At 53.0% G+C, this 15837-nt stretch overlaps 8 protein-coding genes across 8 annotated transcripts; 4 read left to right on the top strand and 4 right to left on the bottom strand.

Annotated features, from left to right (window-relative positions):
- Positions 1-69: 69 nt before the first annotated feature.
- On the top strand, positions 70-1377 carry DL89DRAFT_295033 (lipoic acid synthetase; the record flags this gene model as incomplete). The annotated part of the gene is made up of 5 exons (XM_040890588.1): positions 70-126; positions 207-434; positions 472-816; positions 852-1277; positions 1354-1377. The coding sequence occupies 5 exons, from the start codon at positions 70-72 to the stop codon at positions 1375-1377; spliced, it is 1080 nt and encodes a 359-aa protein (XP_040741192.1).
- A 55-nt stretch (positions 1378-1432) lies between these two features.
- On the bottom strand, positions 1433-1871 carry DL89DRAFT_295032 (uncharacterized protein; the record flags this gene model as incomplete). Its single annotated transcript, XM_040890587.1, has 2 exons — positions 1433-1444; positions 1506-1871. 2 exons carry the CDS (start codon positions 1869-1871, stop codon positions 1433-1435), a joined length of 378 nt encoding a protein of 125 aa, XP_040741191.1.
- A 42-nt stretch (positions 1872-1913) lies between these two features.
- Positions 1914-2806, bottom strand: DL89DRAFT_55780 (uncharacterized protein). Its single transcript, XM_040891808.1, has one exon. The coding sequence runs from the start codon at positions 2700-2702 to the stop codon at positions 1920-1922; it is 783 nt and encodes a 260-aa protein (XP_040741190.1). The 5' UTR covers positions 2703-2806; the 3' UTR covers positions 1914-1919.
- A 124-nt stretch (positions 2807-2930) lies between these two features.
- DL89DRAFT_269697 (prokaryotic type I DNA topoisomerase) lies at positions 2931-6095 on the top strand (the record flags this gene model as incomplete). Its single annotated transcript, XM_040888387.1, is given in 16 exon segments — positions 2931-3191; positions 3253-3285; positions 3320-3337; positions 3363-3407; positions 3436-3642; positions 3678-3737; positions 3757-4056; positions 4094-4165; positions 4254-4271; positions 4291-4311; positions 4331-4414; positions 4434-4505; positions 4577-5170; positions 5277-5420; positions 5467-5519; positions 5597-6095. Coding segments are annotated over 16 exon segments (2181 nt in total), but the record flags the coding sequence as incomplete, so codon positions are not given.
- A 367-nt stretch (positions 6096-6462) lies between these two features.
- DL89DRAFT_269696 (uncharacterized protein) lies at positions 6463-8207 on the top strand (the record flags this gene model as incomplete). Its single annotated transcript, XM_040888386.1, has 8 exons — positions 6463-6769; positions 6826-6943; positions 7020-7264; positions 7344-7411; positions 7496-7674; positions 7718-7798; positions 7876-7953; positions 7979-8207. Coding segments are annotated over 8 exons (1179 nt in total), but the record flags the coding sequence as incomplete, so codon positions are not given.
- Positions 8208-11766: 3559 nt separating this feature from the next.
- On the bottom strand, positions 11767-12591 carry DL89DRAFT_269682 (uncharacterized protein). Its single transcript, XM_040888385.1, is given in 3 exon segments — positions 11767-12176; positions 12229-12394; positions 12414-12591. 3 exon segments carry the CDS (start codon positions 12537-12539, stop codon positions 11956-11958), a joined length of 513 nt encoding a protein of 170 aa, XP_040741187.1. The 5' UTR covers positions 12540-12591; the 3' UTR covers positions 11767-11955.
- A 700-nt stretch (positions 12592-13291) lies between these two features.
- DL89DRAFT_259766 (uncharacterized protein) lies at positions 13292-13987 on the bottom strand (the record flags this gene model as incomplete). Its single annotated transcript, XM_040885717.1, has 1 exon — positions 13292-13987. The coding sequence occupies one exon, from the start codon at positions 13985-13987 to the stop codon at positions 13292-13294; it is 696 nt and encodes a 231-aa protein (XP_040741186.1).
- Positions 13988-14875: 888 nt separating this feature from the next.
- On the top strand, positions 14876-15801 carry DL89DRAFT_269681 (transcription initiation factor IIE, beta subunit). Its single transcript, XM_040888384.1, is given in 3 exon segments — positions 14876-14998; positions 15021-15284; positions 15304-15801. The coding sequence occupies 3 exon segments, from the start codon at positions 14906-14908 to the stop codon at positions 15697-15699; spliced, it is 753 nt and encodes a 250-aa protein (XP_040741185.1). The 5' UTR covers positions 14876-14905; the 3' UTR covers positions 15700-15801.
- Positions 15802-15837: the final 36 nt, after the last annotated feature.

Genomic DNA, 15837 nt, shown 5'->3' with positions numbered 1-15837 from the left:
AGCCGCTGGGCGTGGACGATAACGCTTTTCTCTCCTCGCATTTTTCTTATCTCCAAAAAAATATTTACTATGAACGCCTTGGCAGTTAAATTCCCTCCTCGCGCCGTGGCGCAGCGGACAGCACAGGTAATGAAGAGAAAAGGCGTATGGGGGATGCGTTGTCTGCTGACTGGCACAGAGCTGAACCCCCTGGATCCAAACCATAGACGGCAGCACGGCGGTTCCTGGCGACAGAGGTCGACAAGGAGGGCAAGGCGGCGCGCCGCGTGCGCAAGGACTTTTCTGAGAAGATGAAGAACGGGCCGGGGTTCGCTGACTTTGTGGGCGGGATGAAGGAGCCACTGACGACGTCGGAGGTGATGGCGAAGGCAGGGATGAAGGTGAAGACGCGGCTGCCGTCGTGGCTGAAGACGGAGATTCCAGCGGGCAACAACGTGACGTCGATCCGCAAGACGCTGACGAGACCTGAAGCTGCACACGGTGTGCGAGGAGGCGCGGTGCCCGAACATGGGCGAGTGCTGGGGTGGGGGCAAGCACGGGACGGCGACGGCGACGATCATGATTATGGGCGACACGTGCACGCGCGGGTGCCGGTTCTGCTCGGTGAAGACGGCCAAGAACCCGGCGGCGCTGGATGCCGACGAGCCGAAGAACGTGGCCACGGCGCTGGCCAAGTGGGGCCTGGACTACGTGGTGCTGACGTCGGTGGACCGCGATGATCTGGCGGACTTTGGCGCCAACCATTTTGCCAGCACAGTGGAGCATATCCGGCAGATGGCACCGCAGATGATGATCGAGTGCCTGACGCCGGACTTTGTGGGGTCAGCCGGAGCTGATTGCGCGCGTGGCAGCTGTCGGGGCTGGACGTCTATGCGCATAATATCGAGACCGTGGAGGCGCTGCAGCGGCAGGTGCGCGACCACCGGGCGGGCTACAAGCAGTCGATGTTTGTGCTTGAGCACGCAAAGAAGACCAAGCCGACGCTACTGACCAAGTCGTCGATCATGCTGGGCGTGGGCGAGACCGACGCCGAGGTGCTGCAGACCATGCGGGACCTGCGGTCTGCAGGCGTCGACATTGTGACACTGGGCCAGTACATGCGGCCGACGAAAAGACACATGAAGGTGCACGAGTACGTGACGCCCGACAAGTTCAAGCACTGGGAGGACGTTGGCCGCGAGCTGGGCTTTGTCTATGCTGCCAGCGGCCCGCTGGTGCGCTCGTCGTACAAGGCTGGCGAGTTCTTCATCTCCGAGATCCTGCGCAAGCGCAGCGCTGTCAAGGCGGCCCAGGGCCAAAAGGAGCTGGGCGAGAAGAAGCCTGCGCGATGTCGCCGCCACTGTGGCTACCGAGGAGCGCAAGGCGCCGGTGGTATAGAAAAAAGGTTACGGTAGTTTTATAATTGCATCTTTTGCTTTGGATGTCGAGGACATCACTTCCTTTGCTTTGAATGGCGAGAACAGCGGCGGAGGCCGGTCCCGCGTGGGCTTCAGCCGGTCCTTGACCTTGCCCAGCGGCGTCAGGTGGGTGTGCTTGCGTGGGGGCTTTGTGGGGCTGCCGTCCGGGCGCTTCGGGTCGGGCGTACGCAGCCGCTTGGCCTTCTCGGACAGCCTCGATAGCGAGCGCCTGCGCTTGGGCGGCGTTTCTAGCGGTGCAATCTCGTCGTGCTCCACGGGCTGCTCGCTGCACGACTCGATGGGCTCAGTGGGCGTGGGCGCTGGCGTGGATGACTCCTGCGGCGTCTGGCTGCGATCGAACCGGTACCTTCTACCATTCCTCACCAGCTCCGTCTGCGACCCCCGCGCTACCACCTGCACACCCTGCCGGCGCAATTCGCCGCGTGTAAACAACCGTCGCCGGGAATTAGGCATAAGTAAAATTTTCTTCAAAGGGAAAAAGAAAGGCTGACTAGTGGGAATTCAGCTTCCGTAGGCGCGTTCTGCTGCCCGCTCGCACTCAGCCCGCACATGCATCAAAGTCTGCCTGGCCTCCTCCAGACGGAGCCACGCCAGCTGCGTGTCGGGCGGCAATGCCGCGTAGCCATCGTGGATCCGGCGCTTCTCAGCGACTGCTTGGCTCAGCTCTTCGACGGCCAGGTCCAGCTTGCGCATGTCCTTGTACTCCAGGCCTTGCATGTGCTTTGGCTGGATGAGCCGGCCCTTGTACTCCTGGCATTTGGCCTGGACGATCGCGCCGTTCCTGGTCCATTCGCGCGCCTTCTGCGCCTCCACCCGCACATTGCGCCTGCGGCTCTCCAGCAGCCGCCGTAGTTTCTGCTGCCGCTCAAGCGACCCCTGGACCTTGGCCTTCACCTTGCTGAGCCTCTCCTGGCACTGCAGTAGCTGCGTTTGCCTTTTCAGCCCCTGTATGGTCCTTGCGCTTACTGCCACTTCGAACGTCTCCAGGCGCATGTCTGGAAGGTCCAGAGCTACGGCGAGCTGGGACAGCTCCGACAGTGCGCGTGGAATGGGCGCTGTGGCTGGAGGGAGGTTGGCCAGGTACTCTTTGGCCGCCAGAGCATTAACGCGCTGTGCGATTGAATAGATCTGCTGCATGTGCTGGTCGAGGAGGTACAGGCGGCTCAGGTGCTGCTGTGTGGGCGGGTCGTGCGGCACTGCAGGTGGCATGGACGGCCGGTAGAGCGCACGCAGCCAGTGGTCGAGCGTCTCCCAGGCAATTGGCGTGCTGGACGAGTCTGACATTTACAGTGCAAAAAAAAAAAAAACAAAGATTACAAAAAACATAAGCGAGCCGCGATTCCTGTGGGAGGGTTTCGACGGCAGTCTCTGAAAAGCGCGATTCATCTTGCGCAGCCATCCCAGCTTATGCATCCCTTTCCTGCATTTCTCTCTTTTATTCTCAATTCAGTTTTTTTATACACATTACATAGCTCATGCGGATACTCTGCGTGGCGGAGAAACCGTCGCAGGCCAAGTCCTATCGTTGCGATCCTCAGCAACGGCAGCTCGCGCACACGCAACGGGTGCAGCAAATACAACAAAAACCATGACTTTGAGTACCGCATCAACGGCAGCTTCACACCGGCCACCATGACGTCGGTACTGGGCCACGTTCTGGAGCTCGATTTCACCGGCGACTTTCGCAAATGGCAGGCGTGCAACCCGCAGCAGCTGTTCACAGCGCCGCTAGTCACCAGTACCAACGAGAAGCTGCAGGACACCGCACGCAATGTGGAGCAGGAGGCGCGCACAGCCACGCACCTCTATATCTGGACCGACTGCGACCGCTGAGGGCGAGGGGATCGGCAGTGAGGTTCGCGCAACTGTGCCGCAAAGCGAATCCGCGGATAGTTGTGAAGCGGGCGCATTTCTCGTCGGTGCTGCCGCAGGAGATCCACCAAGGCAATGCAGAGCCCGCGCGAGTTGGACATGCAGCTGGTGGCGGCGGTGGAGGCGCGGACCGAGCTGGATCTAGCGGATCGGCTCGGCATTGACGCGGTTCCAGACGCTGCGCCTGCAGTCGCGATTCGAGCCCATCAAGGACCGCCTGGTGAGCTACGGCCCGTGCCAGTTCCCGACCCTGGGCTTTGTTGTCGACCAGTTTCTGCGCGTCGAGCGGTTCGCGCCCGAGCCGTTCTGGCTCCTGTTCCTGGAGCACCAGAAGCCCGATGGTCCGCGCGGTGTTTTCGTGGAAGCGCACGCGGCTGTTTCGACCAGCATGCGTGCTTTGCCATCTACATGCAGTGTGTGCAATCGCCGACCGTGCGGATTGTGTCGGTGAGGTCAAGGCCCAAAGGAGAAGTGGCGGCCGCTACCATTGACCACAGTGGAATTGCAGACGTGCTGCGCCCGCTTCCTGCGTATGTCGCCCGACTCCATCATGGGCGTGGCCGAGGGTCTCTACAACCAGGGCTTCATCAGCTACCCGCGCACAGAAACCGACCAGTTCGACCGATCCATGGACCTGCAGGGCACTGTGGCGAAACTGACGCAGTTCCAGCCCCTGGCAGCCTACGCCCAGCGCCTGGTCAATGGCGAGTTCCGGTGGCCGCGCCAGGGCAAAAACAATGACAAGGCACATCCGCCGATCCACCCGGTGGCGCCTGGCAATCAATCTGACCGGCGACGCCAAGCGCGTCTACGAGTTCATCACCAGGCGCTTTCTCGCGTGCTGCTCCGATAACGCCAAGGGCCAGGCGACCGAGGTTGACGCGGAGCTGGCCCACGAGCGATTCTTCACCAACGGGCTGATGATTCTGGCGCGCAATTACCTCGATATTCTACCCGTATGAGCGCTGGTCCGAGTCCACCGTGCCTGTGTATCCGCCAGGGCGATACCTTCACGCCCACCGTCTTCGAAATGCGCTCAGGCACGACCACGGCACCGAAAACTGCTGACTGAGGGCGAACTGGTCAAGATCATGGACCGCAATGGCATTCGGCACCGACGCCACGTACGCCGACCACATCAAGAAGATCATCGACCGCGAGTACATATTCAAAGGCGCCCAAGGCCTGAGCCCCTCGACGCTGGGTGTCGGCCTGGTCGAGGGCTACGATCGCAATCGGCCTGGAGCTCTCGCTGACCAAGCCCCATCCTGCGCCGCGAAATGGAGCAGGAGCTGCGCAAAATCTGCCTTGGCCACAAGCACAAGCAGGATGTCGTGCGCGAAACCCTGCATCTCTACCAGGCTGTCTACACAAAGTCTGCCAATGAAATCGAGAAGCTCGAGCTGGCCCTCGGCCGCTGCATGGGTGTGACGCCCACTAGCGACCCGGCGTGGCAGCCCAATAATGTAGTCAATGCCGACGTCTGTATGTGCCCGCAGTGTCCTGGCAGCTGGCGTCTGCGCGCCCGTCAGAATGGCTCGTGGATGATCGGATGTGATCGGTATCCGCAGTGCCGTCGCGCTGTCTGGGTACCCGATGTCGTCGAGAATATGCAGGTTAGTGAGGTAGCGTGTTCGATGTGCGTGGGGAATCCGCGCGGCCCGGCTAAATTGCTGGAAATTGTCTTCAGGCAAGGCTCCGTGCCCCCGGGCGTGCCGACGCCGTACCAGGGGTGTGTGCGCGGCTGTGACGAGCTCATCAGCGAAATGTTTGGTTCGAATTCTGGCGGTGGCGGTGGCGGTGGCGGGAACCCTGCACTACCAAACACCGCAGGCAGGCCGGTATCCCACCAAAACCAACTGCCGCCGCCTAGCAGACCAGTGCCCCACCAGAACCCCTTGCTGCATGCTGCCCCATACATTAGCCGCCCGCCGACCCCTGGCCAGTCCAGACAACCCGCAATGCTACTGCAGCCAATCGTCCAAGCGCCTGGTTACCCAGAAGCCGGGGCCCAACAAGGGCCGGGCATTCTTCAAGTGCGCCCGCGCGGCCGACGCCCAGTGCGATTTCTTCCATTGGGCCGACCAGCCCACCAATTCCTCCGACCTCTTCCCAGTGCAGTCCAGGCTCGTCGGCACTCCCTGACCTGTACTCGGTGCACGCCAGCCCGCCGCAGCCCAAGCCCAAGTGCAAATGCGGCCTGTTTGCATCGCTGAAGCAGACGTCGGAGTCGGGCGCGAATCCGGGCCGCGAATACTACTGCCTGCACTAAGGCCTACCAGGGCTGCGGCTTCCTGTGCTGGAAGGAAGGACGCCGAGGCGTATATGGAGGGCGCGCTGATTCAGAATGCTGCCGGGTCGCAGTGCTACAGGTGCCAGCAAGCCGGCCATTGGGCTAGGGACTGCCCAAATGCTGAGCCTGGTGGCGAAGGGAGTTCCCGGAAGAGCGCTGGCGGCCCAGGTGCGCAGAGGCAGAGGAAGGGGAAGGGGAAGGGGCAGAGGTAGAGGGAGAGGGAGAGGTGCGAAGCAGAATGGCCCAGTAGTGAAGGATGTTGATCCGAATTTCCAGTTCTGGGATTGACATGTCGCGGTGGTACAATACATTGCCCAGCACATTAGCTTACAACCACGATACGCGGTATTTAAATACACAGTATTAACACCAGTACGCCCCCCTCCTACACTCTAGGTTCCACCAATAGACCAGCCAATCTACTAAATAGGCTCCAATAAGGCAAGGCACTGGGCAATTTCTCTGCAGTGGTTTACTATATTTCTTATTCCTTGCGTCCTCCCACATCGATGGTTCAGCTGTATCATAAAATGACAGTACATGTAAACTAACTATAATGTCTATCGCAAAGAGTGGCAGATCTTCCCGAAATTCCCTTTCTTATCTCCATGCATCAGCTTCCTGTTTTGATGTGCCCATACCATGTTGCAAACAAGTATCTTTGTGGCTGGATTGGCGTCTAAGGACCAGCAATCACACAAGCCAATAGCCCCAGCTCTCACCGCTACGCTAGCAAGTTCCTTCTTCATCTCCGTTCCATTTATTTTTTGACCAACAAGTTTTTACTATTATTTACTGGGGCAGATGTCTTCTCCTGCTCAACGCCTGCCTGAGATCCATTCTCAAACGCATCTTCTCGCCTGCTAGTTCGCTACAGTATTATTGCGTCCTATCCATCGTTTTTCCAACATTGCCCACGTAGTCAAATGGCCTATTACGCAGGTGTGCCAGGCATGGCGTGAAGTGGGCATTGGTATTGTTTATAGGGAAGTGGCATTTTCATCCCGGGATAGCCTAACCCTTGAGCTTGCTGCTGTAGCAGGGGCCATAAACAGGGTTCGGAGGATTTCGTTATGGCTTGACACAGACAGTGTGCTCTGCGGTTCAGCTATAGCCCGGCTGACTTCGCCCCCGCTGGACAGGAGCGCTTTCAAGTTCGCCACAACGCTTGTAGTCCACCTGATGGGTCGACTTTCCGTCGGCTGGCATAAACGACGAGCTCTTCCTGGATAATACGAGCAGGCTTTGCAATTGGGCTTCGGCGAATGTTCCCGACTGCTGCACATCTGCGACTAGACCACCAGTGGCAAACCAGGAGCGAACGCTGGCCACTGTACGCGGAAGATCTTGTGCGAGGACTGTTTACGGGCAAAACCAGGCGTGAATTTAGCCGATGTCGGGCAGATTACTATTCCTGGACTCTTTTTGGACGGCAGCTACCTGCAACACATCGATGCACGCAAGGGACATGTTTCGTCCCAGCTCCTGGAGGTTATCCGGCGCCATGCCGCAACCCTCCAGACATTGGACACCAGCTTCCTTTTGCCGATGATGCTGAGCGATCTTGTCCAAGATGCTGACGGAAACCCCATCAGCTACCCGCAGATGCACTCCCTTGGGCTATATTGCACTGACTTTACTCGGAACCAGAATACTTGGCTGTTCACATCACCCGGATGGGGTTCCGTTCCCTGTGTTACAGAAACTTGTCATGCATATGCGGTACCCGTTTCTAAACGACGTTATGTTGCGTGGATCAGAGAGAACGCTGCATGACCTGGCCATGCATATTGATGACAAGACTATAGATACATTCAAGCGGTGCGGTGTGTTTGGACTCAGGCCGACTTGGGGCAGTTAAATCTGTGAAGCTGATGGAGAGAGCTCCAGGGATGCAACTGGGATATCGGAGAACCAAGTGCTGCAATTACTTGTCGCACTTTGCAAAACACACCTGATATCCTTCGACGAGCGCTTTCGCCTCTCCTTCAGCATAGCCCAGCGATATCTTGGCGATTTTTCTCAAACTCTCTGTATGCTAAGAATGCCTGGTTTGGAATGTGAACTAGAGCAGCTCATTGCGCTAATTGGGTCTCTTCCTTTGACTCCATACACTATGTGCGACCTGCTGCAGGAGCGCTGTCTTTGAGAGCGAGTCGGATCATGAACATAATCGCTGCACAGACATAGTGCAAAATAACCAACGCTCCTACAAGTACCGATGCCAGAACCCTTGCCACGGATCTCCCTTTTGCAAGAAGCCACATTGGGGATAGCTTGCCAAACGATGAGCAATGCTGGTTTGCTGATCGCTTCGCGCCCTGTAATCTCGCAGACACTACATACTGCTGAAGTTAGCCTGGAGCCGGGGTGCAGGCCTATTCACCGTCCTGAGACTAGCAGCAATTATAGCGATACTATGCCCTTCAGCTCGACATATTGGACGCTTATTAGCGATTCCTGGCGCATACATTATCCGGATCGATGCTGACTTCTGAAGCGTCGTTTATGGAACTGCCCTCTCGAGCCTAGAGCCATGGGCCGGTGGTTGCTAAGATACAGGTTCTTGTCAATCCATTAATTCTTTAAGGGTACTTTCTTTCAGATTATTGTGAGTAGCTCACATACACACACACCACATCACACCACATGTCGCACAAATACGTCTATCGCATCTGTTCCACAGCTACAAGACTACAGTCCGATAAATAGGCATGGCAATTAAATGATGGATTGTTCTACATAATCAGTACTACTGGATGTATGTCAGAGCTACCATGCTCAACCCTTTCTTTTTGATTATAGCAGCTGCCTCATGATTTATGTCTGTGATACAATATGCCAAGCATATTCCTATTATTGATCTACTAGAAATACTCTGCTCGCGATGCGAGCTCGGCTGCTAGTCAGCATGGGTTGACACGTCGATAAGAGCATCACGGCGAACCGGTCCATTTGAACGTGTCGGATGGTTGTTGGTGCAATGTCGATCATGGACATCTCCCTACCTTGGATGGCCTGCTCAGCGTAGGCGCTTCAGCGCTGGCTCGCTGCTGCTGGCAACAGAATCCGCCTGCTGCTGCACGCCTCTTGCGCAGGTTCTTTGTTGCCAGGGGTGGTGCCAGAAGCATTCGGCAACAATGGCCGTAGAAGCGACGGAACCGTTCAGGAATACTGCCTGAATCACAGAGTGACTGGAAAATGAGTCTGAAGTTTAGAACTGCTGCGAGATCGCGGTTCAAGAGCCGAGACGAATAGGCTCGCCTGTATTGTGCCATGGCCCGCTTACATGACTCGCTTGTACAGCGGAGAAGGCCATGGCACTTCACAATTGGGTTCTTCGATCTCTGGTAGGGCCGCGGGTTGGGAACATGCCGGAATGTCTGCAGCGACTTTTCGCAGCAGAACGGGCACATCGACGATGTCCGGAATTCGTCGATCAGATAGACTTCAAAGCCATGGTGCTTGAACTTGTCGTGCCATCCCTTGCCACGGATCGGCGCATGGTGTCGGGCCATTGGCGCACTCCAATTGCCCATGATCAGCACTGGATCTGGACCGAACTTGCTCCGGAGTTTCGCGGCAAGCCTGTGGTCTGCACGGGCCTGGTTCATGAATGAATCAAGGCGCAGCTTGCGGTGAAGCGGGTACACCTTGGGACTGGTCCCGACACCTGGATGGACCTTCCAGCGCCTCTGATGCTGCTTGTTTGACTTAGTGAGCTGCTGCTCTGGTAAACTTCACGCTGTTATCGTGCTGGCATAAAACGGTGCTAGGACATACCGCACAGATGCACGGGCAGCAACGTAGGCACGGAATTTTGCTGGGCTAAGGGTCCGGCAGCAGTGCTTGGAAAGCTCTGCCTCTGCTCTGCGGACAGCATCTTCTGGGAACTTGATCCTTTGTAGCCCGACGAATCCTGTCATAGTGGCGCAGCTTGAGCTCCTTATTGCGCTGCTGCCGTGTGTAGCGGTAGAGCATCTTTTCACCCTCTTTCCCATTGCTGCTATTTTCGTGCATCATGTATAGCAAATCGCCCCGACCTGGATCGATGAATACACAGCGGCCTTTCAGATTCTGCAGCTCTGGCTGTGGGATCTGGTGGATATAGCGACAGTCAGCTATAGTACTGCCTCCCACAGCATCACCTCCTGCAACATCGCCTGTAGCATCGCCTGTAGCATCGCCTCCCACAGCATCGCCTCCCTCCCACAGAATTGCCTCCCGCAGCATCGCCTCCCGCAGCATCGCCTCCTGCAGCATCAGCATCCTACTGCACCATCAGCCTTGGATATCTTGTCTTGCAACAAAATGCATATTGCTTACACCATCTGTTGTTGCCATTCCGTGGAATTTTCTATCACCATGCGCCTTAAATGGCTTTGATGTTAGATCTGCGACCCGGCCCCACACATCCCACACAGGTTGTGTGATCCCTTGGACCGGGTCGTGTGCACAGACTGGGGGTGCTGATGCATATGCATTGTTAAGTGCTGCAACAGTGTCTGCTGCTGCCGCCGATGCAGCAGCAAGTGAATCAGCCGCTACTGCTGCAGTTGCTGCAGTGGCCTCTGTTGCATCCGATGGCATCTTCGCTGCTTCGCGTGCAGCCTTCTTGGCCAATTCTTCGCCCTTTTCTGCTGCTTTCCTTGCCTCTGTTGCTGCCCCCTTTGCTGCGTTGATCTTGGTAACCTCCTCACGTGTTTTCGAAACAAACACCTGCTTGATTATTTGCTTGTCCAAGCGCATATGGCCTGGGATCCATGATGTCCGCAGAGGCAAGCATTGGGGAGGAGACTTGCCAAGCTGCTCATTCTCGATAAGCTGGCATAGGACGAATGTATGCATGCAGATGCTTAAGTGGATTTACCTTGGCATCATAGTATCGGCTGTCTTTAGGCGAATCTGTACTTGGAATCATAGGCATTGAGGGCTGGTGCCAGCTTGTTGTAGATTGCAAGCATCGGTGGGGTGAGCACATTGAGATCAGGGTGCCTAGAGGCAACTGCCTGGCGGAGCTTCTGTGCAGGCGTATAAATATACACTTGACATGCATTATTGAACTCAGCCTTAGGACACATTGCCCATTGTACTGCGCAGTGTGTTTTTGCGGCTGCGAATATCAATCAATTTGGCCAGAATCCGCTGTAGGCAAGTGCCATAGTGCAACACAATGTTGTTCTTGTATGCTGTCATCAGCTCGGTATCCACGTATGTTGCTACCTGATTCATTTCGCGTACGCCATGTAGCTCGATATCGCCATTATGCTAATAGATAATCATAAATACGATATCTAACTACATCACCTGAAATCTGCGCCGGTTAACAGTTCTGACCTTGTCCTTCCGGTTGAACGAAATCCTCGGCAGATATTGACAGGTCTTCGCCTTCAGATTGCTGATATATGAATAAATAAATAGAAACGAAAAAAACCCCTTTTTCACAAATGTTGCAGGGTCAAAGGCATCATCGTCAAGCTAGTTGATAGGAGTAATATCCATCGTGCAAGCATGTATGTATGCTCTTTGATGATATTGACGCTGTATACAAATTGCTCTAGGCGGGGCAACATAGAATCACGGAAGCCAATACCACCAAGTGATGTCTTTATGGACAGTAGTGCTGCGGGTAATATTCATTTGAGAAATTCAATAGGCAAGTAAGAAGAGAAATGATGCTGTTCAGTTTTGCTTTATTGCGTATGCATAGCATTAAGAACTTTTTATTAAAAATTATCTGGCTTGCATGGTTCTTGGGGCCCTTAGCACTGATACAGTCTCTTGAATCAGTCTATACAGACTGGATCCATTGTGGCCCAAATACTACCGCTTACGCATGTTCATAAGACAAATTAATTTATAAAATAAATCCTACAAATATTGCATGAACCGCTAGGAAGAGCTACATGACCTTATTCAATAGGTGCTCATAAATAAATATCCTTAAGAGTGTTGCGCAGTCCGGTGATGACCACCATGATGATGCTATGGAAGTTATCAGGCCGACCGACAATGAGAGCAGCTCTTGCGCTGAACCAATGGAGATATCTAGTGGAGACTTGTGACCACTACAATAACAACTCGTCACCCTGGTTTCACCGATGAGGTCAGATGCCGCACAAGATCAAAAAGGAGTTTATAGAGTAAGTCACCCAAACTCGTGTTGAAGCTTAAAAGTTTTATTTTTTTAACCAATTAAATAATTTCTAGCGGACAGTCGGACACTTTTTGGACTATAAAATCTTATATATAGGTAAAGATAAAGATATGTCTATATGTCTATATCGATTATACTATCTGAAACAGTAGATATATTGTAAGTAGAACTACGTGAAGGGTATAATAACAGAAATACAGTAAATTAGTCAGTATTCAAAGACGAAACCATGGAGTTCCCTGGTCATCGAGGCCCCAGTGGCCTGTAATCCTAGACAAAAGATCTGGCATATCTCTCTTGAACCATGGATGTGAGTAAACGACCCTTTGGTGCTCTTCAACAACAGCGCTCCTTGTGGGAAGCGCATGGCGAGTAAACCCAAGCCCCATTAGATTGGCGACAATATCCGAACATTGGCGCATATGCACACCACGCGCTGCCAGCATCCTGTAAGAGAGTATCAGGTCGAGTGAGCACAAAATCCGTACCATCCTTTCTCCATAGTATAAAGTAGTTGGTTTCTGGGTCACTGACGATCTGGTAGAGGTGTTCAATAAAAAGATCCACTGAAGGACTAGCACTGTGTATTCCATGGCTAACTTCCTGGATGCCTTCATTGCTCTCTTCATCACTGTCGTCCAGAAAGAGGTGTTGCTCTGTTTCCAGAAGAGACAGAGGCTGCCGATATCGCACTATTATGTGCTGGACCTGTGAAACCCGTTGTAATATATCCCCCTCTATTGGAGGACTCGTGCTCGCCGATACGTATGTTTGCTAGATAGTCAGCTAGATGAAACATTGTTGTGCTTTGTTACCGTTCAAGACTGCTGTTTAAAAGAATAAAAGAGACCAGGAGGAAGAGGAGGAAGAAGAGAATATTTATTGTTGAATAGCTGCGGCCACCACCGAGCCTCCTAAATCTACTCCTCCAGACAGACATATTATGCAGCGTGTGGACAGTAGTGGCGCGGACACAAAGATCCAAAAAAATGCTTTTGATATTTGGCTTTTAGAGATGCGAATTCGCCGTTTGATCCTAGCGGCAGTTTTCTAAATTGAAATTAGTCAGATCAAAGCAATGAAGAAACTAGGTGTACCACATGTCAATGAGCTGCACAAACTTCATCCAAAGAACATGTTTGCCACGATGGTGTGCAGGCCTGCTATGGCGGCAGGGATGATAGCTTGTGCATTTATTAATGATTCCACTCATCATTGAATCTGTTGTGGTTTGTCGTGTTAGCTAGCCACACCTGGCACCTGCTCATTTGTCCAATGGTGCTATGCCTCCCGAGTGATGATACACATCGAAAAGAATATAATTAGTGGTTACAATGAAAATATATAGAAAGATGTTGCAAAGGTGCTGTTGTACCTCAGCAATGCAACTAAATATTTATTGATGCCACTATGGCGAACACAGATTGAAATAAAAGACAAGAATTAAAATAAATGCTGCCAACTATGTACCATGTGTCCTATGAATATGTGCGTCAGCAATTCTCACTCTGCTGACATACGTGCCCCATAGTCACAATAGTATTTTAGATTTTAGATTTGTGAGTACCACTCAGTAGGGCATGCTAATGACCATTTGGAAGGTATGTGGACCGATTCTCTACCAGATCTCTCGCAGTCATTGCTTTTATCTTGGGGTCTTTCCGTGGCAGCCTCAATATGACCACCTTGGTCTTTGTTTATAAGCCCCAAAAGGTCTCTATATAGAGCCTCTGTATCACAAGGCACAGGCTCCGTGTCATAGCCAGTCCAGCTAAGGACATCATCAGACAGGAGGCTATGTGAGACACAATCAAGTTGCCCAGTTAATGGATCTGCAGTCATACTTGGGATGGTTTGCACATGCTGCGTATACACAGGACTTTTACTGACCTCATCTTCATCAGCAAGGGGCAAAGATGAATACGAGGAAAGCTCATAAAGAGCTTCCGCTGCAAGATTTTCACCCATCGTAGCCGCAGTAGTAGCTTCAATTTGCACACTAGTAGGAATAGCAGGTGAAGGTGTCATGGTGGGATATGATATATAGCCCCCATCAGCAAGTGCAGCTGATACAATATCAGCGATGGTAAGCGAGCTGGGTACATCCGGCATACAATCAGCGCCAGTGATTACACCAGCCGCCTGCTCCCTGATGTCGAACACGGTAGACACGGTGGATGAAGTGTCAGAAATGAATGACGCTTGGTCATTGAAGTAGTCATCCTGCGAGTTGGAGAGTTGAGACATGTTTGGACTTTGCAGCGAAAGAGTGTTGGAATTTGCTACTACGTCTGAAAATGAGGGAAGATGGTGTGCGGAGTGGATGGAAAACAGTAGTTCGAGCCAATTTATATATTCAAAGCTGCTCTGGCACTTTTCAACAGCACAGAAATGATGGTGGCACAGTTGCAGGTAAAACTGAGCAGAGTGCTGATCCTTGGAACTTGGGAGGTGGCTATGGCGGATGCACATAATAGACCAATTCCCTTGGCTGCATGATGCCGGTAAGCACTGCCCAAAAAGCCAATTCGCCTCTGACAAAGAGCATGAACAAGCCTTCTCGGGAATTCTCAGCGCATGGCTCCAAAGACATGGCAAGAGGAATAATGTGGTAGTATGCACCACGGCATAATGGCTGACAGATCTTTACAGTTTGGGCGGGTGCAGATCAGCATAAAGAACTGCGGTGTGCCTCTATCCACTCAAAACAGCACCTCTTGCTTTCAAAATACTTCGTTGGGGCGCAAGCTGGCTGATGCCTTCTGGTACATGTAGCATTTAGCACAGTGAGCCCCTCGCCCATTTTGGTTGCCATTGGCCATGCGCCATGTGCCCATGTGTGCCAACAGCGTCCATACCTTAATGGTGCGACATATTGTACTAGTGATTCTATATAAAATCAGTCGCAGAGATTTTTATATGCTTCTATATCCAACATCCAGACGGCCCCTTAAATCCTGGGCCATATCTACAATACCGCATCTTGAAATGGGTATATTGTGGACATGCACAAACATCATGTCAGCGTTTTCATGTCACACAGATCCACACAATACCCACAATCCTCCAATCGCTATTGACAATTACAAAAATTCAATCTGCAGTGTGCACATGTTTTATTTTAGCTTCACTTGGGTTTCCCTTTTTCACATACCTTTACCAGCCATGTCCAATCTCTTAGAGCAGCGCAACGCGTTCAAGAAGCGCATTGCGGAGCAGCCCGTTCTGCAGCGGCACACAATTGCCCGGCCCTCGACGGTGCGCAATTTCCGGCCGGCAGCTTCCTGGTCAGGCGCCGCGCCTCGACAGCACCGCAGTGAACGGCGCACATGCTATGACCAAGGTCTACTCGATCATAGATTTCCTCAAGAAGTCACAAAAGCCATATACAGCTGCCGACCTGCAAATGTACGAGCATGTTGACTTTGAAAAGGAGCCCGATGTGTACAACCAGCTAAAGGGCAACGAGAAGGTTATATACGATGCAAAAAACAAGACGTTTGCGTACAAGCCCGACTACAACATCAGGACCCGCGAGGAGCTTGTCGAGTACCTACGGACAGTTGCCGGATCGTACGGGCCTGGAGATCAAGAGGCTGAGAGACTCGTACCTGGCAGATATCCCAAAGGTCATTGCCGACCTGCGCAAGGAGGGGCTGATTCTGACAACAACCAACAAGGACGGGCACGCAAAGTATATTTTCTACAACTTCCACAAGCTGCAGACACCCGTGGACGACGACATCAAGAGAAAGTGGGCCGAGCTGCGGATCCCCGACGAGGCAGATTTGGCATTTGAGATGGAAAAGGCCGGACTGCGCCAGATGCAGGTTGAAGAGAGAGCGCACAACGACGACGACAAGAAGAAGACCAAGCAGCGCACGCGCAAGTTCAAGATCACCAACACGCATCTTGTGGACATTGATCTGACCAAAAAGTACGTGCCCGAGAGCAAGTAGCTGCTTCCTCCTGTAGATATGAGATTCAGCAACACAGATGCAGCTTCATCAGGAGAGGGTGTGGTAGAAAATGCGAGAGAATTTTTAATGAGCTAGAAAGCCAGGAAAAATACGTCCTTTGGGATTTTTCATTTTTCA

The sequence above is a fragment of the Linderina pennispora genome (assembly GCF_002104995.1).
Source record: "Linderina pennispora strain ATCC 12442 chromosome Unknown DL89scaffold_13, whole genome shotgun sequence".
NCBI lineage: Eukaryota > Fungi > Kickxellomycota > Kickxellomycetes > Kickxellales > Kickxellaceae > Linderina > Linderina pennispora.
This window is presented reverse-complemented; position numbering and strand designations above follow the sequence as displayed.

Bases quoted from the DNA above. Each gene is read 5' to 3' on its own strand.
- DL89DRAFT_55780 (XM_040891808.1), bottom strand. From the start codon at position 2,702: ATGTCAGACTCGTCCAGCACGCCAATTGCCTGGGAGACGCTCGACCAC.
- DL89DRAFT_269682 (XM_040888385.1), bottom strand. From the start codon at position 12,539: ATGTTTCATCTAGCTGACTATCTAGCAAACATACGTATCGGCGAGCAC. The intron at 12,177-12,228 runs GTACGGATTTTG...GGATGCTGGCAG, and splicing joins TATACTATGGAGAAAGGATG to CGCGTGGTGTGCATATGCGC.
- DL89DRAFT_269681 (XM_040888384.1), top strand. From the start codon at position 14,906: ATGTCCAATCTCTTAGAGCAGCGCAACGCGTTCAAGAAGCGCATTGCG.